The 23,387-nt window shown below is 37.2% G+C and overlaps 1 protein-coding gene across 12 annotated transcripts in view; it reads left to right on the top strand.

The window, feature by feature from the left end:
- The window catches only part of DISP1 (dispatched RND transporter family member 1), a 202,440-nt gene that overhangs the window by 125,970 nt on the left and 53,083 nt on the right, over nt 1–23,387 (top strand). The window contains exon 2 of one of the 12 annotated variants that reach the window (XM_070256031.1): nt 19,143–19,215. The exons of 7 other annotated variants lie outside the window; for them this stretch is intronic. Coding sequence is in view for 1 of the 5 variants with exons in the window: in XM_014738043.3 (XP_014593529.2) it covers nt 11,132–11,270 (139 nt within the window). In the remaining 4 variants the exon portion in view is untranslated. Of the gene's footprint in view, nt 1–11,004; nt 11,294–19,142; nt 19,216–23,387 lie in introns of those variants that run through there. 4 more of the 12 variants (XM_014738046.3, XM_014738043.3, XM_023632548.2 and 1 more) reach the window with 4 other exon arrangements.

Genomic DNA, 23,387 nt, shown 5'->3' with positions numbered 1-23,387 from the left:
TTTTTAAGAGGGCTAAGTAAAATATTCTAGTATATATCTCACATTCTTAAATTCTGATATAAAGAAATATCCTTATTCCTTTCCCATTTGTTATTACATTATTTCTTGTCTTTTTACAGCCATCTCACAGAATTTTATTTCATATAAGCAACTTTCTGAAGCCAGACATACATAGCATGAGTTTCATAATTTTGAACTGCTTGAACCTCTGAATAACTAATGAGCATGTTTTCAACATCTAAAACAACTCCCACTACATTTGTGAAATACTTCACCTTAAGAAAATCTTCTATCTTAGAGTTGGAGTAGTTGAAGTTCCTTTCCTTGCCAAAAATAATATTACCACATATTACAAAAAGTATAAATAAATAAAATAGGATTAGAATTTTCATTTACTTTCTTCCATATAACTTCATTTTATACAGAGAATGTGATGTGTCACTGTGTTACTTAGTCTAAACCTTTAGCAATGATGACAGGTGTTTGTCTGCAAGTGACACATATTTTCCTATAAAGTCTGACTTTCGGAAAATTAACTTGCATGTATTTTTATTTCATGACATAAGAAAACTAAGTGTAACTTTCTCCATAAATATTAGAGGTCTGAGTTACAGAAAATTTCAATATATTGCTCATAATCCCTCTTAACGTATACATACCACAATCATTTAGATTCATTTAAGGTTTGGTAAAATGCAACTGAAACTGTTAAAATAACGTTCTAATATAATGTTCTAATTAGATTAGAGTTAAGACACAGTGGTCTTCATTCTAGGAGTATACCTCATGCCTGGAGCATCTATTATAAAAGTAAAACATCTTATTTTGAAATCCTATATTGCAAACCAGAAATATTTTGGAAACTCTCCAGGGCCCATGGATGCATTATGCTTTGCTTTTAAATCATCATGCATCACAAGATTATATTCTTAGATGATCTATAGTCTAGTTATTTTGTTATGGCTGAAGTGATCCAGCTTGTTTTTGATATAAAACTTAGCATATCTGAGACTCCTCTCCTCTAAAACATAGCACATTCTTTATGCTTTGTGTGGGAGAAAGGCTCTCATGCAGCCTGCTGTTTACGCTGCTCATGTCAAGACAAAATGTTCACCAGAATTCCAACGTGAAACTGATAATAAACTAACCTGCTTGAGTTATTTTTCACATTTAAAAAGATTTTTTTAATAGTAATTTTTTGGTGAGGTTAAGGCAGGCTCAAATTTTTTTGTGTATTTTTTGTATTGCATAGTAAGATTTTTCTTTCTTTACAGGAAGAAAGACTACCTGTTCTCTCAAAGTTACAATCTCTGTGCTCTTTTATGTAAAATATGTAGCCCAGGGGCTGACCCCATGGCCTAGTGATTAAGTTCAGTGCGCTGCACTTTGGCAGCCCAGGTTTGTTTGGTTCCCCGGCGTGGACCTACACGACTTGTCGGTGGCCATGTTGTGGTGGCAACCCACATACAAAATAGGGGAAGATTGGCACAGATGTTAGCTTAGGACAAAGCTTCCTCAGCAAGAATAAAATAAAATAAAGTTAAATATGGGGCCGGCCCCGTGGCCGAGTGGTTAAGTTCGCATGCTCTGCTTTGGCTGCCCAGGGTTTCACCACTTCGAATCCTGGATGCAGACATGGCACCGCTCATCAAGCCATGCTGAGGCAGTATCCCACATGCCACAACTAGAAGGACCCACAACTAAAAATACACAACTGTGTACTGGGGGCTCTGGGGAGGAAAAAGAAAAAAATAAAATGTTTAATAATAATAAATAAAATAAAATATGTACCCCCACTTCTTTTTTTTTTTTTGAGGAAGATCAGCCCTGAGCTAACTACTGCCAATCTTCTTTTTGCTGAGGAATACTGGCCCTGAGCTAAATCCATGCCCATCTTCCTTTATTTTATACGTGGGGCGCCTACCACACCATGGTTTCTGCCAAGCGGTGCCATGTCTGCACCCAAGATCCGAACCGGTGAACCCTGGGTCGCTGAGAAGCGGAACGTGTGAACTTAACTGCTACACCACCGGGCCGGCCCCTGTACCCCAGCTTCTGATCTTCATTAAAATTTTTGATAGTGTATAGATTAATAAGTAAATTTCATTCTTGATGACCAAAGTGCTTTCTAAATTATTGATAAAATGCATCTGGTTTACTAGTTTTTCATCAAATTAAGGAAAGGATATAATGAATAAAAATTAAGATTTTCCAGATTCACGTGTTTCCAAGACACTTTGTTCCAGAAGTCATATTTGCTACAATAAGATCAATTGGCAATTAAGCAGAAAGTCTATTGTCTGTTAAATTTAATGGCTCACCCTGGGGGAAAACTTCTATTTACTTTCATTGTTTAAAAATATTTATGCTAATTCCAAGGAAAATTCCACCATAGAAACAAAACAAAAAGAAATTATAAAAACTGCCCAAGAATAAGCTTGCATATTAGCTTCTGGAGTGACCTCTACTGGTTTGGAGAAAAGTGTGAAAGCCAATTACTGACATCTCTTATTATTCAGTAGCAATTTTGTATTCAGAATTTAAAAGCAGAGAGTAGTGGAACATATTGCAGTCATACTTAAAGTATATCGAATCTTAGCTGATGTTTATTTCCCACAACCACAGTGGAAGTGGTCGTTGGGGCCTATATAAATCAGCAGGAAAATAGGATTTTTGTGTACTGAATTTTATTTTGCAGACTACATTCCAAAACTACATTTATTCTGTTTAATAAAGGATATGTGTAATAGTAACAAATTGTAAAACACCACTTTTTCAATAAATATTTGTCAAGTAGCTGCCAGGTACTAGATCTTCCTGAGGGATATATAAATGGTAATGGAGCTTGTGCTATTAAGAGTAGATCAAGAGGGCAAAATAGGTATACAAATGATCGGGATGAAAAATTAACACGTGGTAGGTACCATAAGAAAGATTTCAGTCTTATAACTTAGAATAGAATGAGGAAATGTCTGGCTTAGGTAATCAGGGCACACTTTGTGGAAGATGTTATTTCTTCCGTGTTCTGAAGAAAGGATGGGATTGCGGCAGTTGGAAATGTGAACAAAGGCCACTGCAGGCAGAAGGAATAGCATAAACCCTGAGGGGTGTGTGCAGGCTTGTTTGGAGTAAAGCAAATTCTATTTGGCAAGTGCACAGATAGGCAGGGAAAGGGCCCGGATATTGGGGCGTCTTGCATGTCAGCTAAGGTGTTTAAACTTTGCTTGGTAGGCGTGGAAGAGCCATTAGTGTTTTCTGGGCTGGGGAGCAGCTTGATCAGATCTATCTGTTATGATGTGAATCTGGAAGCTCTATGTTGCTAAGATTGGAAATGTGGGAGACAGAGGTTAGGTTACATCTATTACGCCGTTGCATCCTAAATTTGAAGGAGAGTAGTACATAGAAGAGAGAGAGGGAATGGAAAGCAAAGAATGAGTGTATGTGACAGTGTCTGGCTAGGTCTTGGGAACAAATAAGCAAGGATAGATGATGGTATAAAGAGCAAGGAAGACTCTCATCCTAGCTCAGGATGCAGCACAGATCAGATGTTCAATAAATATTTAAGTGAAAATTTGGGGCTTAAGTGACTGAGTGCATAAATAGAAATAGGAAAATCATGAAGAAGTTGTTTGCAGATGGTAAGATAGTTTATGTTTTAGATGATTGAGTTTAGGCTGCTGGCAGGACATATATATTGAAATGTCCTTAGACAACAAAAGTTACAGAAATGGAACTTAGAAAAGAAGTTGCATGTGACGACTTAGGAACAAAAAGGACAAAGGACAAGAGCCTTGATATTGCCTGAGATTTCGAATAAGAGAATTTGGAGGATCTGCCAAGAATATCGAATAGAAGTTAAAGAGGTAGAAAATGTTAGAATAATGGAAACTAAGCAAGGATAAATGGGTATTGCCAATGAGGTTGGGACATGAAGAAATGTAAAGAAACTGAGTACTGAGAAAGGACCATTGAATTTTGTTTGTCAAAGTACTGTTTCATTAGGTGGTGTTTCATTAGATTGTAAGAAGCTAGCCCTGGTGGTCTAGTGGTTAAGATTCGGCGCTCTGACCACGATGGCCCGTGTTCGTTTCCCTGTCAGGGAACCACATCACCCATCTGTTTGTTGTCATACTCTGGCTGCTGGCTGTTACTGTGATGCTGAAAGCTATGCCACCGAGATTTCAAATACCAGCAGGGTCACCCATGGTGGGCAGGTTTCAGTGGAGCTTCTAGACTAAGACTGACTAGGAAGAAGGACCTGGCCACCCACTTCCCAAAAAATTGGCCATGAGAACCCTGTAAATAGCAGCGGAGCATCGTCTGATACAGCGCTGGCAGGGGAGAGGATGGTGCAAGAAGAAGACCGGGCAGGGCTCAGCTGTGCTGTGCACGAGGGCGCTAGGAATTGACTTGTCAGTGCTAATAAAAGGTTGTGAAAAGTTAAGGAATGAGAGGCTGTGAGGCTTGACTATTGTCTGGCAATGAAAGGAAAGATAGGCTAGTAGCTTGAATACTAGCAGGCCAAGGGAAGGATTACTTTTTTAGGCTGGGGGAGAACTGAACGCTTTTTGTAAGTAAGTAAAGAAGGAGCTGGCAAAGAGGAAAAGAAGAAGATGGACTTGGGGAGAGAGAGTGAGACAGAGTAAAGAAATGTGGCAGTAATCTGGAGCACTGTCCAATGAAACTTGCTGCGATGATGCAAATATTCCGTATCTGCTCTGTCCAGTGCAGTAGCCAAGAGCCACACGTGGCTGTTGAGCACTTGAAATGTGGCTAGTGCAACTGGAGCACTAAAAGTTTAATTTCATTTGGTTTTAATTAATTTCAATGTAAAGAGTCACATGTGGCTAGTGGCTCCCTTATTGGGTAGCATATAGCTAGTGTGTAAGTAGTTAATTTGGGAAAGAGGGATGGACATTGTGAGAGATAAGGGATGAGTTCCAGAAGTAGTTTGAAGTAGAGATGATAACATTTGAAGGAAGCCATGGTCACATAGTTTCATTATTTGCAGAGAGGGTTAAGGTGGAGAGAGCATGGGAAAGATTTCCAGCCGTCCCTCTGAGGATTTCCAGTGAAGAGTCTGATAGATGAGGTGAATCTCGGCAGCAGTGAGAACCCGCCAGAAGCGAGAACACGCATGTGGGTTAGGTCTGCACTTCCCTGTCTGGTTACTTTTTCGGTCATATTTCCAAAGCTGGGTGAACAAAAACGAGTGGGAGAGCCAGTTCAGGGGAGATTTTTGAAAGGCTGGCACAGTGGAAGGCTGGTAACGTAAATAAATGCTGACCACAAGATCTGTATGAAGTAAGCCGAGAGCAAGTGAAAATAGAGAGACATGGAAGGACTCAAGGGAAGGAGGTCATTCTGAGGGTGTAGGGCAGATTTCTCAGATGTCAGACTGTGGAAGATAAGCAACCTCGTAAAATTTTCATTTGTAAGAATTGCATGTTTTGGAGGTAGAGTTTTCAACAGGAAATGGAATTTAAGAAGGCATAAGATTAAGAAATGTAAATTGTCAGGGGAGAGGAATATATAAGACCGATGCACATAGTTCCAAATTGATAGAAAAGAGGTTCAGCATCCCACAATTATTTTGTTTTTGCTCCAAGTTGCTTGCAATATGGTCTTTGCTCCAAACTCACTGACTCAACTTTGAAAGGATAGTCTTTTCTTCGTTCAAATTTGAAGAGTAAAACTGGGATTTCTCTATTTGCAGTGATGTCCAAATTCTTAAAAACTGAATTTGGAGTTGGAAGGGACCTGTGAGATCGTCTCATGTAATGTGTGGATTTTGTAACTAGGAGGCTGTCGCTTCTGGTTTAAGTGACTAGTCCAAGGTTACAGAGCTAGTGAGGGGCGGAGCCGAGAGTGGACTTCAAGACTCCACTGAGTCCCAGTACTGGCTGTGTGACTTCAGCAGCATAATGTTCTGGGCTGATGTCTTAGCGTGACCTAACAATTTGTACTCCAGAAACCCTAAAATACAGTGTAGAATATTATCTGCAGAACTGTTCTATGGTTACGGTTTCTGAACTTGTACTTTCAGATACTAAGCTGTTGACCGACCATGCTGAAAGAAAATTCCTGCCGAAGCGGTGCTCCACTGTCCGCCGTAGACCGCAGTGCTCATTCATAGCTGTTTTGACATTCAATACACACACACGAGATTAATAGATGGGGCTTCTAAATGTTAATAAATATAACGAAATCTAGAATTACATTTTAGACTGAGTTCAGATGTGAAAGAGTTTGTTAAACAGCAGGTGTTTTTTCGCTTTTTTTCCCCAGTTTTACTGAGAAGTAATTGATGTACATCACTGTGTAAGTTTAAGGTGTACAACATGATGGTTTGATTTATATATATTGTGAAATGATTATCACAATAGGTTCAGCTAACATTATTTATCTCATATAGATACAATATAAAGAAAAGAAAGAAGAAAAGAAGATAAAAATTTTCTCCTTGTGATGAGAACTTTTAGGATTTACTCTCTTAACAACTTTCCTATATATCATATAGCAGTGTTAGCTATGGTCATCGTGTTGTACATACATCCCTAGTACTTATTTATCTTAGAACTGGAAATTTGTACCTTTTGACTGCCTTCCTCCATTTCCCCCGCTCCCACCTCCACACATACCCTTGCTTCTTGTAACTACATGTCTGATCTCTTTTTCTATGAGTTTGGTAGGTTGTCGGTGTTTTTTAGATCCCGCATATAAGCGAGTTCATATAGTATTTGTCTGTCTGACTTATTTCACTTAGCATAATGCCGTCGAGGTCTATCCATGTTGTCACAAATGATAGAATTTCCTCATGTTTTATGGCTAAATAATATTCCATTGTGTGTGTGTGTGTGTGTGTGTGTGTGTGTATATATATATATATATATACACACTACAACTTCTTTATCTGTTCTCTATGGATGGACACTTGGGTTCTTTCCATGTCTTGGCTAACTTTTTAAAACATACCGAGTGTTGTCCCTCTCCTGCCAGCTCTTGTCTCTGTCTCTCTCTCATGGCCTCTGTCTTTCTAGAATGAAGAGAGATACCTAAATAGTATGATCTAAGAATGAGAGATTATTTTCAGAGAACATTAGATCTTCGTAAGGTTACTATCACTTTCCTTTTCACTCTAAATAGTATATTGAGAAACGTGTTAAAGCAATTGGAAATAATCCTGATTATTATTTGTAAAGTAATAATGTATTCCCTGTGACAGTACCAGGAGTGTACTTTCACTTGCCCATTTTAACATGGACCGAACATTTTTAAGTAAGGTGAATAAATGTACAAACCAATAACTTTGCTAAAAATGTAAATAAGAGTTTACAAGTTTATGAGTTGGAGAGTTCAGGTCTTTGGTTTCTGTGACACCTTAACTAACTGAAGGGGTTTCCTGAAGTAATTTATGAGATTTATAGCTCTAGGACCTTTGTTTGCCTTTCTTGGAATGACAAGCATAGTGAAGTGGGATTAGCTGCCTTGTTTTTTCTTTTTTATAATATTCTGTGGGGTTTTTTGTTTGTTTATTTGTTTGTTTGTTTGGTGAGGAAGATTGGCCCTGAGCTAACATCTCTCGCCAGTCTTCCTCTTTTTTGCTTGAGGAAGATTGTTGCTGAGCTAACACCTGTGCCCGTCTTCCTCTATTTTTTGTATGTGGGATGCTGCCACAGCGTGACTTGATGAGCAGCGTGTAGGTCCGTGCCCAGGATCCGAACCCATGAACCCCAGGCCACCAAAGCAGAGTGCATGAACCTAACCACTATGTCACCAGGCCAGCCCCAGGATTAGCTGCTTTAATAAACTTAACCGAAGTGCTATTCCAATGATCAAAGAATGTTAAAATACCTTCATTTTCATTTTAATTCTCTAATTCCTTTTTGGGGATTTTTAGGTATTACAGCATTTCGCATACATATGGCATGAAATGAGCATAACCTAAGATTTCAGGGACTGAATCTTTTAGTATAGTTACTGGAACAAATACCTCTCCTTTTCCCTCCTCCCCTCTGTCTATTTCCTCCCCAGATTGGCTCTTTTCTACGTAAAGGGATGAAAGATACCTTTCCTGCCCCTGGGAGTTGGTACGTTGTCTTTCATATAGTGGTTCCCAAAGGCGGGTCTCAGAGCAGCAGCAGCACCTGGGGCTTTCAAAGAAGCAGATTCTCAAGCCCCACCCCAGACCTGCAGAATCAGAGTCTTGGGGGCGGGACGACGCAATCTGCCTTCTCATAAGTCTTCTAGGAGGTTCGGATGCACACTCAAGTTTGAGAACCATCGGTCTAATGGCTAGAACTTTATACCTTCCTTATTTTTTTATTGAGATATAACCACATACCATAAAATTGACCTTTTTAAAGTGTACAATTCAATGAGTTCTAGTGTATTCACAAGGTTATGCCACCATCACCATTATCTAATTCCAGAACATTTTTATCACCGAAAAGAAACTCCAGACGTATTAGCAGTCACTCCCTCCGTCCCCACCCGCAGACCCTGGCAACCACTAATCTACTTTTCATCTCTATGAATTTGACTGTTCTGGATATTTCATATAAATGTAGTCATGCAGTATGTGACCTTTGTGTTTGGCTTTCACTTAGCGTATTTTCAAGGTGCCTGCATGTTGTAGCATGTATCAGTGCTTCATTCTTTTCGTGGCTGAATAATATTCCAGTGTATATATATACGACATTTTGTTTATCATGTATCAGTTGATGGACATTTGGGTTGTTTCCTTGGCTGTTATGGATAATGCTGCTATGAACATTCACGTACAAGTTTTGTTATGAACATATGTTTCCAGTTCTCTTGGGGATATGCACTCGATCCTCCTTATTTGCAGTAGTTAGGTTCCATCAAGTTGCTGCACCCCTGCATTAGTGAATGGAGTCATTGCTCCACAGAGAAATACAGGAGTAGCTTCTTCAAGCCTTGCTCAGCTCATATTTTTGATAGCCCATCAATACATGACCTTGTTTTGTGTATGTTTCTGTTTAAAGACACTACATCTAATATATATTGTTGACTCATTAACGTTTAACTCACATCCAACAGCACTATAACTCATGCCTAAATGAAGCTTATCTAACACGTGTATTTTCTCTGTGAGGTGCATCACAGCCTTCTTGAGCTTGGGAACACCAGACAGCCTGCACACTATGCTTTGGGGCCGTTTGAAACAGTGAAGTTGCCCACTAAAAGCACAAAAATGTGAAAAACGTGGCGTTAAATACACTGCGAAAAGAACACTTGTTTACAGTAGGAGAGCTGAAACAAGAAGGTAGAGTGTCACCTTGTTCCACCTCACCTGGGAACATGTGTGTCGGAGCACTCATACTTTTCACCACTCCGTGCGTGTGCAAGTCTGGATGACTGTGAAAGCACCTGAGGATTCTTTTGGGGTTACAAATAAACTTTAGCGCGTGGGCAAACCTGCAAGTGTGGAATCCACAAATGATGAGGATCAACTGTGCCTAGGAGTGAGATTGCGTGTCGTCTGATAACTCTGTGTTTCAGTTTTTGAGGAACTGCGAGACTGTTCCCATAGTGGCTGCGCCATTTTACTTTCCCACCAGTAGTGTGTGAGGGTTCCAGTTTCTCCATATCCTGGCCAACGCTTGTTCTGTCCTTTTCTTCCTTCTTTCCTTCCTCCCTTCCCTCTTCCCTTCTTTCTTTTTTTGATTATAGCCATCCTGATAGATGTGAAGTGGTATCTCTTTATGGTTTTAATTTGCCTTTCCTTAATCATTAGTCATGTTACACATCTTTTCATGTGCATATTAGCTATTTGTGTATTTTCTTTAGAAGAATGTCTCTTCCAAAACTTTGCCTATTCTTAAATTGGGTTATTTGGCTTTTTACTGTTGGGTTGTAAGGCTTTTTTATATATATTTTGGATACTAACCTCTTAGATATATGATTTGCAAATATTTTCTCCCATGCTGTGAGTTGTCTTTTTACTTTCTTGATAATGTTCTTTGACATACAAAAGTTTTTTATTTTTATTTTATTATTATTATTATTTTTTTTGGTGAGGAAAATTGGCCCTGAGCTGACATCCGTGCCAGTCTTCCTCTATTTTGTATGTGGGATGCCTACCACAGTACGGCTTGATGAGTGGTGTGTAGTTCTGCACCCAGGATCTGAACCTGCGAACCCCGGGCCACCAAAGCAGAGCACACGAACTTAACCACTACACCACTGGGCCAGCCCCGAAAGTTTTTTATCTTGATGAAGTCCAATTTTTTCTTTGATTGCTTGTGCTTTTGGTGTTACCTTCTTTAATTTTGAAAGTGCCATCTTCATATTAGTAATCAGTACAGACTGTTAAAAGAGTTGTTTACACATTTTTATTAAAGAAGTCCTGAAGAGTTAGATTTCATGGTCTCAATAAATTATCACTTATTTGCTAATGGATGTCATATGTAAATTTAAAGCATTTATTGGTAGGTATTTACAAGGTTTTATGTTGTGGAAGTTTAAATACTAGCATCATCAGGGCCACAAATTTATAAAAAAGCAGTGTCAAATTCATTTAACAAACTGCTGTTTTTCTTTAGGGAAGTTGAAGAGAAGCCCTTATAATTACTGTAAATAACACTTTCCTCTTTAATGAAGAAGAGTCTGCCTCTTTTAAAAACTATGAACTTTCTGCCGTAAAAGCAGAGTCTCGAGAGCCATTTGTGAAAGAACACAAGAATGCCCGGAACTTGGAAATAAACACGGTTTGGTGTTTATTTGTATTAGTTTAAATGTAGTAGCCGTATGTGTCAGAAAACTGAATCTGTAACACTTAAGTTAGCCTAAGCAAGCAAATAATATCAGTTAACATGGCTTTAATCTACTAAGTAACTTTAAATCCAAAAGATCAAAGGAAGTTATAACTAAAAGCAGTCCTTCGAGCAATTTCCCAGTAGAAGCAGGAAAAGGCTAGAAATTACATGTCACCTTCATATCCTGGCTTGCTGACCTTGTGCTCAGATCAAGCCCCTCTGTATGCCAGCTGTTACCATTATTAAGACCTTGCCCCTAGGGGTTAAGTAGGAGAAAAACTCTCCTGTCCTATTGGAGAGCAAACTCAGAAAGTTCCAGCCCCTAACATACCTAATTCAAAGCAATCTGCATGTGCTTGTCATTCCGTCTGTCCTGCCGCTCTGTGGAGCTGCCCCTGCCGGCTCACTCATCGCTCTCTGCTGTGCTGTGTTACTGCAGCCACTTATGGCTGTTGCTCCTGCAGTCATTTGCAGACCAAACTGAGTCAGGCAAGTTTCCTCTTAATGCAAAGGTAATGCATTTCCTCCTGCCTCCGTATGTGCGAACTTATTTGGGAGAATTTATTTAAAAACTGAACTTTGTTCTGTGCTTCTCGGATTGAATTTAAAATTCCAGCCTGTAATTTTTGTCACTGTAAACTTTGAACGGCATCTTAAGGCATTGAAATCTTACGAAGTTTATTTAAATGATAGTCTAAGCACCGTGAGGGAAGGTAGGCTGTTTCTGAGGTTTATTAAAATGTGCTTTCTTTATGAAGTTGGGAGGAAAACTCAGATTTAAAGTAGTTTATGTTGTTTCGTGCTTTGAGAGTCTTTTTGAACCATTATGTAAATCAGAGAATTTTGAATATGTGCTTTTCTCATTACCAATTGGTAGAAAAATAGATGTAGAATCAGAGGAATTATTTTAATCACTTTTGTGAATTAAGTATCGTAAGAAAATAGTAAAATATTAACATCTTCCAGCCTATAAAAATAGAAGTTTGTTGAAGATACCTTGGGAACTAAGCTTCCATGGCAAGTTTAATTCTTACCAATGTTCATTTCAACTTCACAGCTTGGTGTACACTCTCAAGTTGTATTTGAGTTGATTAAGTATTTCATGCATTTTAATTGTAGCAATGGCATCTATATTATAATTGGATTTACTACGTAAAGTAGAAGTCAGAATATATTTGCCATATTTGCTGTTCTTCTTTTTTATTGAATAGTCTGTGACTTACAATATTGTGTAAATTTAAGGTGTACGTGTTAATTTGGCACGTTCGTATATTGTAATGTGATTGCCATTGTAGCGATATTTATCACGTCTGTCACACTGTGTAATTATCCTTTCTTCTTAGTGGTTGGGATAGTTAGGTTTTAGTCTCTTAGCAAGTTTGGTGATTGTAGTACAGCACTGCTGTCTGTATTCATTCTACTGCCTTAGACTTCTGTGGCTTGTTTACTCCTCATTGCAAGTTTCTACCCTTAAATAGCATCAATCTTATCCCTGCCATGTTTACTTTTGCTTAAAATGAGAATGGATAGTTTATATGCGACAGGCAGAAAAATTCAAACTAATTTAACTTGTAAAATATTTGTATGTCTGGTAGTAAAATGTAAATTTTAAAGAAACAGATGCAAATCTCCTGAAAACTAAGGTGTTTCACACAAATCATTGACCATAAATGACTTTCTTCAGTGATAATGCAAGAAATAGAGAGCACACTTTATAATTTGTTAAAATGTTCTTTAACAGGTGTTCCTCTTAAAAGAAAAAGAATGAAATATATCTTTTTCACCCACAGGAGGGTTAATTTAGATCATAGTATTTATAATTAAGAAAACTCTAGTTCCCTTTGATGGCTGAGAAGTCACTAAACTATGTAAATAAGCTCTAAGCTAATGAATATTTCCCTTGTAGACAGTGGGTTTACTACTTCTTATGGTTTTAATGTCTGCTGACACATTTCCACTTTGAAAAAGTCAAAATAAGTGATCTTTTTGCATTATTTTATTTATTTTTAAACTTTGTATCTCAAATAGATTGCATCTAAGAATGCTTTCATGGCCAAAATCTTGAATATTGGAGTATTTTATTAGATTATTCTCCATTTGTACCTTTTTGTTTTAGTATACAACAAGGCAGAGTATTTTTATGTATCTTCCCTGTTTCATATAGCTTGCACCTTAGAACTGAATTATAGAATTGTGAGCGTGAACTCTTTGCATTGATTATGAAAAAATGTGCAGTGTTTAAGTGTCTGAAATGATTGACCTGTGAAGTGGGTTAGAAAACACATGTTAACCTTGCCTCAGTCTGGGAAATGATATGTACTACAAAATTGATTCATCCGATGTTTTAATCTAATCCCAATTGTCTTTGTAGTTTATACTGAACCAGTCCACCCTTTTTTGGCAGCTGTTGGGAAATCTGCTTTTCTGCGTTTGCTGCACATTGGTTCTTTACTTTCGTTCTAACTGCTTTGATTTCTGGGATTGGATCAGAGCTTCTGCTTTTATGACTCTTATAACTCAGCATGGATGATGGACAGCCTTGACACACTGACTATATGAACCTGTCCTATTTTTAAAAAATTATGATTCCTGATCACGTCCTAACACAGGAAACAAAACTGGGTGTTTAGGATCAAGGCAAATGAACTGCTTAGCCTATCTGCTTTTTGGAAAAAATATAAAACAAAGCAACTAAAGTAAATTAGAAAAGTGAGATTTGGGGAAGAGGATGGCCCTTTGTTCTCTCCATCTTAATTTTTATTCTTTTATCGTTTTAGTTACTATGAAACAGGCTCACATGTGACAGATGCACATATTCAGATTCCAAGATAAATATTCATGAGGAACACAGTAGGTGCTTGTTACACGCCTGCTAAATAAGGACCTTCACCTATTTATCTGAAAAATATAACTTAATTACTTTTCTGAGCAAACAAGAATCCCACATCAACAATAAATGTAATTTCAGTTTATTTAATATATACAAGACAGCAAATAGAATTTATGAGTATTTATAGTGATAATTTTAGTAAGGAATAGAGAAAGAGTTATGAAAGTTGCACCCAGGCTCTTACTACGAGTTAACTTACTGATCCAATTCAAGTAAGAAAAAAAGTCTTTGTGAATTGTATGTTTTCCTAAGCTTAAGGTAAATCTCAGAGTCCTTTAAGTCAAAGGATGTCTTTAATTGTGTTTCCTACAAATAACTTGAGAGATGTTTCCCAAGTAGCTCAGTAGGCTAAGGGATACTCTTGAGACGTTATTGGCTGGGCTCTGCAGGGAAGAACCCATTTGGGGAGCTGCCCTAGGAAATTTGATTTGCTACTTCTCAAACTTCACAGAACAGCAGGGAGTGGAGCCTGGTATCAGATACTTAGCATTTGTGGGAAAAGCTGAGATAATTCTAAGTGTAGTATTAAAAAACAACACGTTACCATCTAAATCAAACAACTTTCAAGTGTTTTATGGTGATTGATCTCAGTTTTTGGCTTTATGGAAGACGTTTAAAAAACTCTCACATTTTTTTTGCCTCACAATATATGAGAGTAGAATTTTCTTGCTTTGATTTACCTCAGTGATGGTTTTTTCCTTTCAGCAGCTAAGTTTTGAGGTTTTGAGCTGCGCGAAGTATTAAACGTTCATGGCGTCTTTAGACATGCTTGTAATCTGTTCAACAACATTAGTTGAGCTTAGTCATATGATCCTGTTTCTACTGGGAGAGAGCTGTAGTAATACAGACAGATTGCTCATTTGTAAAGTTGCCTATTTTCTGATTTTAGTTGAGGCAAAATAGTTTCAGATGAAATCTTATGGCCTAAAGATAGACCTATCACATCTTGAGGGTCCTGTTTATTACCAAAGGACCTTGTAATTCTTATTTGGTGGGAATGGGAGTCTAGAAAGTAGGCCTGGTGTCTGAAGGCTTTCTGACCCTAGAATTGGAACATTTAAGCTGCTTAAAATGCATTCAGAAATACATATATACATAGATACAAAATGTTAGGGAACATGCCCTTTTAATAGAGGGGCTCAGAACTTCATTTCAGATTGACCAAGATTTGGGGATATATTTTTCTTGAGGGATAAATAAATTCATTAGTCAAATTGGCTATGTCCTAAACTTTATTCAAACAATCCATAAGAATTGAGGCTATATGACAGCTTGTTTTACATTTCCTCATTGTCCCAAATGAATTGTGTACTCTTGTCTCTCAAACTAATGTCTTATTAAGGGTTCTCTTTGCTGCACCCTTGTCCCCACCCTTATAACTTGAAAAGTAGATGAAATCTCTTTTCACTATAACCAGAAAAAAAGTGAAGATAATCCAAATACTATGAAGCACATCTAACGTGGAGTACCAGGTCCAAATGTTTTTTAGTATATACCATCATTCTGCATTTTAAGCAATATTTTCTGAACGTTGAATATTTTGAGTGGCAATTGCTTGCTCTTATAAATTGATTGGCGTTAATTATATCAAATATAAATCAGTGGCTCTCAACCCTAGCTGCACGTTAGAAGCATCTGAGGAGCATTTTTTTTTTAATGCTAATGCACCCACCCCATTACAATATGAATTAAATCATAACCTCTGGGGCCAGGGCCCTGTGTCTGTAATTTTTTTTTTATATATTACTGAAGTGATTCTAATGTGCAGAAAGGGTTGAGACTGCTGTAATAGACTTGTAACTGTGTGAATATTTGTTATGTTTATTACATTCCCTTCAAGACTTGCAGCAGTGTAGATGAATGTCTTGGCTGGTTCTTGGGTTAGATATCTACTTATTGGAGGGCTTTCTAGAATTTTTTTTGAGAGACTATTGATTGACATTTCTGATTATAGAAAACTCCTCTAGTCTTATTTTGTATATTCTTAGTTATACAACTGAGTATGTGTCTCCAGACTTAGAGTTCAAAAGAATTCATGCAGCTTGATAGAATTTAAACTGATCTGAAATAGGAACTCAAAGATATAAGAAGCCTTTTTCTCTCTCTCTCTCTTTTAAAGGCATTGATGTTTATGGATATAACAAAGCATGAGCTTGGGGAGAAGTGGTGAATATTTTATGGAATGATAATTTTTGTGGATGAAATTGGAAAAGAGATCTCTGAAAACTGCTTTCATAACTGCAATACAATGATAGTGCTCTTGAAATATGTATTTAGGAAGATGTATTTATGCTAAAAAGAACATGTTATTGACTATCATTTATCCCAGACTGTAAAAAGATAAACTTTATTTTACATCCACATAGACCTGTTAGCAAAGGTACATTGGACATAAAACAAATAAGAAAAATGAGATTGATGTTTCCAGAGTCCTGAAATTCCTATCACTCACCCTTACAGGTATGAATCTCGGCTTTGACAGCCTAACTCAGATCTAGCAACAAGACTGCTCCGTAAATTCAGGCTTTCCAGATTTGCTATGGCACACACACTGTAGTATCTTCCTAAGGTTAACTTTATGTTGTTGTGGTGGTAAATCTGGGGGGTAACTACCTGGCAATTTTTCTTTTTCTTCTACATCATTAAGCTGTTTGTAAATATTCTGCAGTTTTTATAAAAACAAAACAAATATGTAACATTTACAGTTTATCTTTATTGATTCCTTTATCAATATATATCTTATATATGGTCATATTGAAAGAGGTTACATAAAATGTTAGGCATATTTCATTTTCAAAGATGGTGTTTGTTTACCGTAAGTTGAAACTACCTTCTTGTTAATGTAAATTTAATAGGCAAACAGTAAGTTTTCATTGTAAAAGAATAGTAATCCCTTGCTTTCAGATTTTCTGGAACTCACTTTTCTTTTTTCAGGGTATGATGGAAAGCATACTAATACCTAGCAGGCTCTTATGAAATGTATGTTTAGTGGTATAGATTCTCAAATGTATAACATTGTTTCTTTGGAAAAATGACTTCTAATTTATTGCGATTTATGCTTAAGTGGAATAAAAGCAATAACTTATTTTTGTATAGTTCTTTGCAACATATGAAATGTTTGTAGGTGATTAAGTGAAGATATTTCTAAGTGTTCTTATTGAAGAAGTTTAATGGTAGAAAGTTCATGAACTCTAAGGAAATTTAATTTGTCTCAGAAGGCAAAAAGCTTATATTTCTTTATTTAAGACCATTCTTTTTGGTTCCTTAAAAGTACCTGGTTCTTTGATTAAAGATGCAGATTTTGCTGTCTGGTCACAATTACATTATTTTGCAATAGCTCAAATACTACATGACAACAGTCAATCCACTGCCTTGCTTTTCAGGTTTGCATATAATATGATACATGGATGGATAGCACTTCTTAATTCAGTGAAATACGTCTCCAACACTCTTGAATGCTGAGTTGTACCTTTTAAAACTATCTTGGGGAATGTTGAATTCAGAGGCTATTTTTCGTGTGGACCTTTGGACTGAATTTGATATAAGTAGCCTCTAGTGGTCCTATAAAAGCTAGTTGAACTTGGCATTGCCCTAGAAGCATCTTGAGGTAGTGGAAAAGCCTTACATTTAGAGTCATACTGGTCTGAGATTGAATCCCAATCGTGTGATTTGGATTAGTTACACTTTAGTGTTTTTGACCCTCAGTTTTCTCTATAATGGGTTTAATAATATCTTCAAATATTCCTAGAGACAAAACCTGGCTGACGTCCCTCTACCATCCAGCTGTAATAGTCCCATTACAGAAAATGCCTAAAATAACAATTCCTTGTCAATTTCTCTGGCACGTTTAGAGAAGCTGTTTATTCTTTGCCGTAGCTCTAAATGTTAGTAGGTCAACTTGGTACCAGTGATCAGAAGTGAGGCCATCATTTTATGATAAGTGTCAAGCAATTTTGGAGGAACAGTTTCATATTAAAACAGGTTTGATAAATAACAGATACAGGTACTTCCCAGACTACTTTAATACCTGGCATGAAAAAAAGACTGCAGTTATCTTTATATACCCATCTTCCATCATCTAGTGCTGCTTGAGAGAAAAAGATTGTTTCGCCCAGTTAACTGGGCAAGGTGCTTCAATTCTATAAAAGATTAAAATCTGATCGGTTGTTATTTCTATGCACACGACATTTTAGGAGTCATGAGATAAGCCATAATGAGACTTAGCTATCAATTAGAACCTCTGTTGTTAAAATTTGTTACTTTTCTCTGCCTCAATCAGAAAAATGGGCCTGTATGTCTCTATCATTTTCCTACGTGTTTTATCCATTCTGCTTTAATTGCACATCATTTTGCCATTACTTAGGCCTAATTCTCTTGTAGCACCCCCCCTCCCCCCACCACCTAGTTTGTGGTTTTGCCTTGCTACGCAAAGTGTATTCCGGGGACCAGCAGCTAAGCATGTTGTTGGAAGCTTGTTGCCCTACTCCAGATAGACTATATCAGAATCTGCATTTTAACAACTTCCCCTAGTGATCTTTATGTTTGAGAAGCGCTGGGTTAGTGTTTTGTATTTTATCTAGTGAAACTATGCTATAGGGAGCATCACTCTTCTGAAAAAGGTGATTGGCTACAACATGGGATCTTGTTGGTGATCCAGCCTTGACATTTATTGTTAAGTTTGGTGTTATGAATCTAATGAAGCAAAGAGTTATTCTAGAATACTAATCTGAGTTTATGGGCTGTAGTTCAGGAGAAAGACTTCAAAACCTTGGTATCAGCCTTCCTAGCCTTAACATTTGAGACTCTTTATCTCAAATGGAGTGGCAATGCCTGCCACACCTGTTTTTCTGAGGGCTATTAGGAGGATCAACTCAAGTGAGATCATGTGTGTGAAAGTGCTTTGGAAATACCAAAGAGGTGTACTATTGTAACTGTTGATGGGATGAAGATGATGACCCTTCAGGCTATATGAGCCCTGTGTTTGTTAAGGATAGTGATGGCTTTGCTAAGTGGTTGCTGTGGTAATTGGAACAGGTCTGTGTATTCTCTTCAGCATTACATTTAGATTTTAACTTGACAGTTTTCTGGCCACACTAACAGTTCTGACTTCCAATTCCAAGTAGCTACCCTGAGGTTTTCATAACACCCTTTAGATGCTGAATCAACTAAATGGTTTGGCCGCATCCTTTGAGTAAACTGTGTGTCATTAACATATTTTGCTATATAATATGTTGAATAAAATTTCTGTAATTCAAAAAGATGCTACTGTGATTACATGATAGCATTTTCAAAGAGATACTACTTTTTGTCTTTGAACCATGGTAATTTCCTTACATCTTGTAGATATAAGTTCCCTGAGTCCGAAACCAGAGTGGAATATAATTGTTTGAACTTTCTTATCACATGAACTCTGATGACTTTTCTCTCTACATTTCAGCATGATTGAATGTCTCTATATTTCCTCTCTGTAGTATCTGCTTAATCCTCGCCAGCGTTGGTCTAACAAATAATAATGTATATTTCCAAGAATTTAGAAGTTATGAGGTAAGATATATTGAAAACCTTTTTCTGAATTGTTTGTATTCATCTGTTTTTGCTCCTTAGCTCCGTTTTCATTTCCTGCTTTATCCCGTTGTTTGATATGTTGTGTAAGGTGGTAGCGTAAGAGAGCAAATGTATATCAGAAGATAAAATGCATCCGGTGAATAGATGGTTTAGTTATCCTTTAAGGCAAAGTAAGTTTGTTTCTGTTTCTGCATTTTAATAGTAAAACCTTTTGTTCCTTGTTAGTCACTGTGTTAGAAACTTTGTATGTTGTTTTATTAATATTTTACTAATATAGAGAAGATACATTTATAGTAAAAGTTGCAAGCAGAAAGTAAAATGTGAAGGTCTCCCTCCTTCCAAATGGCCCAGTCCAACTCTCCAGCAGGAAACATTAGCATTTTCTTATGTCCTTCTAGAAATTATTTATGTATATCATAACTATCTGCGTGTATCTCCCTCATTTTTTTAACGAAGTGGATTCATACCATATAGGCTGTTCTGCGGTTGTTTTATTTACACATAAAGATGTACTTTGGACTTCTTTCCATAGCAGTAATCCTGATCTAACTCATTTTTTTTTATTGTGCAGAATACCCAATGTACGGATGTGACAGAATTTAAGTTCCTTATTGATGTTAGATTGTTTTCAGTTTTTACTGGTACAAACTGGTGCGTCAACATCTTTATCTATACATTTGTCTTTACACATTGTCCAAGTGTATCCAGAGGATAAATTCCTAGTAGAATTGTGGGTCAGAGGATGAGGGTATTTTAAATCTTGGTTAGTAGTACCATGTTGCTTTCTTCGTAGTTGCATTAATTTGCATTTCAAACAGATTTAACTCTAAGAATAACCAAGACAACTCTAAGAGTGTAAGTAACTTGGCCCACATTCTCAAAGTTAGTAACTGGTAGAGTCAACTTTCAAATTCAGACCTACTCACGCTATTTCTTCTAAGCTACGGATGTCTCAGCTGCCATTTTAAAGCATAATTTTGACTTCCAAACTAGGAAGTATCATTCCGTATTTTTTTATATTCCCATCACTCAAGCAATACTGATAATTATTGTTTTCTAGATATGTAGCCCTATATGGTTTTCAAAACATTTTTACATTCACGTTAATAATCCTGTGAGATGGACATTGATTATTATCCTGATTTACATGTGAAGAACTGGGGCTCAAAGAAGAAAACCTTAAATTTAAAAATGTAATCAAAAGATGGTCCTTGGCCAAAGGCCTTATAGCCACAAACTACTAAAGTACTCAGAACAGAAAAATGCTAGCAGAGAAGGTGAAATAGGGTGTTTGAGATTAGTGGCTTTGAATGTATTGATTGGGATATTATATTCATGAAGAACAGGAAATACACTAGAATATCTGGCCATGGGGCCCCATCACACCTTAAGCCAGTGCCTCAAGAATAGCTTTCTTTTGGCAGCCCCTGTGTGTTATGGCCCTGGGGAAAATGACTTTGACATAGCTGTCTTTTAAAGTTGTTCCTTATATTTGATCCAAAACTTATTTTAAATTTCCACTGTAAATACTATTATCATTGCATTTATAATCATTTAGCCTTGCATTTATCACAATAGTTCATTTTTATGGTGGTGTCTCTTTGTCTATCTCACTTCCTTTCTTATTCTCTCTGTTCTAGGCTCAGATCAAATTTTTTTCTCATTTGTCTCAGTTCTAAAGAAATAAGATCTTTCTCTGTATGGCCTTAGGGTCAACTCTTGACTTCAGATTGAAGCTTTCCTTTTCTCTTGGTCACCTGAATTCCTGCACAGCTATATCTACAGACGTTCTTAGAACAACTTTTTCTGTTTTTGCTTTTTATTATTTTTTACTTATAATTCAGAACTTATTTATAAAGTCAGTTTGATTCTTCCCATTTTATGAATAAAGAAACTGAATCATAGAAAGCTCGTGTGACTTACTTCAAACACAAGCCAAAGTCAGAGTTCAAATTATTCTTTACTATCCACTAGTTCCTACTTCATTACAAAAGTCTCCAAGTTACGAAACAGGTTGTGTTCCAAAAATTCATTTGTAAGTCCGTTATTTGGCACTTGAATTTCCTTTTACCACAGCGGGGGAAAAATGTTATAAATGGTGATTAGCTCCCTTGGCTGGCCTGCAAAAATCTATTTAACTCTATATGACTACAAAAGGATGCATTTGCAATAAAAATAAGAGAGAATGATAGCTGGAATTCTGATTACAAAGAAAAAGAAAATTTTTTTTTCCTGAGGAAAAGCAGATTGAATTAGAAGATAGGGAGCAGATGAAATTTTGGAGCGTCCGGAAGGGATTTCAGGGCACTTGGAAGCATGTTGGAGGTTTATGGCACTGTCTGAAGCCCAGTTGCACTTGAAAACTTTGAGGATTTTTGTTGTTAGATACTTCTCACTAGCATAACTTACCTGACAGCTGTGATTAGAGTTGATAGGATTGACTGAATACTGAATACTTACCAAAAAATAGACTCTGGAGATGATATTAACCAACTTGGGATGGTAAAAACAAACCAACAAACCAGACAAAGTCTTCCTTCCTTCCATCCTCCTGATGGAAAGGTCGGGAGGCAGTGTTGATTTTCCTATTTACAGAGCAGATCCCATCAGCTGGGGTAGTGTGGCCTAAGTCTGGAGAGAAGGTTTGGAGGCCTGAGTCATGGTGGAGACAGAGAAAGCATGTGCCTTTGGTGATTTCTGTGGAGTGTTTGTACAATGAGAGTTTCTAACTCTGGGAAATGACTGCATTAATCTCATCTAGCGATTGCTTCTTACCTTATCTAGACTGTCTTTCCCTTAAGCATAGAAATAAACATCTTAAATTTCAATTAACTTTTTAAAAAGTCTAGCACCTTTTTAGATGGCCTTTAATTTGTATGTTTTATTGTTTTCTGAGCATTTGCACATAGCTTTTTCTTTTGTTAACAACAAAAGGGAGGATATTTTCTTCAGTAAATGGAAGGTACATTTACCTATCAGTGCTTTGTTTTGGGTATATTATTTGAATGTTTTATAGTGATATTTATTCCCAGGAGTGACTTAATGAAGGAGAGAGCAACTGTGTTTACCACAACAGTTCCAGATCCTTCTCAATGGTATTAAAAAAGGAAGCTGGTAGGGGCTGGCCCCGTGGCCGAGTGGTTAAGTTTGTGCGCTCCGCTGCAGGCGGCCCAGTGTTTCATTGGTTCGAATCCTGTGTGTGGACATGGCACTGCTCATCAAACCACGCTGAGGCAGCGTCCCACATGCCACAACTAGAAGGACCCACAACGAAGAATATACAACCATGTACAGGGGGGCTTTGGGGAGAAAAAGGAAAAAAATAAAATCTTTAAAAAAAAAAAAGAAGCTGGTATTGGCAGACCGTTTTCAAAAGTGATGATAAGGCTGATGAGAGAAATAACATCTACTTGATTTTGTGTGTTTTGATATTTATAAATGCTTTGTCCTTTCACTAAAACAATTTATGGAGAAATTTTTTACTGTCCACGTTAATTCTTCCATTTCTTATAGCCTTGATGTTTATATAACTAAATTTGTGTGTGTGTGTGTGTGTGTGTTTGAGGAGTTTTATCTGAAAGGTAAATAAATTAATAATACTACATTGGTATCCTAGTACAATGAGTATCTTCTGGATATCAGTATTCAGATTGAAACTTTATACCTTATCCCGGCATGCTCTGCTCAGAAATGCCCTTGTTGAGTAGTTTATATGTTGAGTGAAAACGTGCATGGAAATCTTCCTCATGGCTGACCCAGGTTTGTCAGGTTAGATTACCATGTCCTCAGACTGAATAGAGATGATTTCCTCTGGTACTTGTGTGTCTGCCAGAAGTGGGGAGAGACTAGAGAGATTTCTCTAGAAGCTGTTTTGTTTACTTAGAAGAATGTCATACCAGAAGGGTTAGTGAGCCAAAATATGGTTTTCTTTTTTTCCTGTTGGCTTTCATGTATGGGTTAAATAGAACAGTAGCATTTGATGCCCCATTTTTGTTACTGCAAATTCCCAGATTTCGTGTATATGTTGGTCAGAGGGTGGAGAGCGCACAAGGGGAGAGGGTAAAGGTTGTCTGTTTTTGCTCTTGTTTGTGGACTGGACAGAAACATACTACTGGTAATTTAAGCCTTAATTTTTCCTTTATATTGTAGGC

The sequence above is a fragment of the Equus caballus genome, chromosome 30, assembly GCF_041296265.1.
Source record: "Equus caballus isolate H_3958 breed thoroughbred chromosome 30, TB-T2T, whole genome shotgun sequence".
Classification (NCBI taxonomy): domain Eukaryota; kingdom Metazoa; phylum Chordata; class Mammalia; order Perissodactyla; family Equidae; genus Equus; species Equus caballus.
Note: the sequence above shows the minus strand (reverse complement) of the source record. Positions and strands in the feature narration are given on the sequence as shown.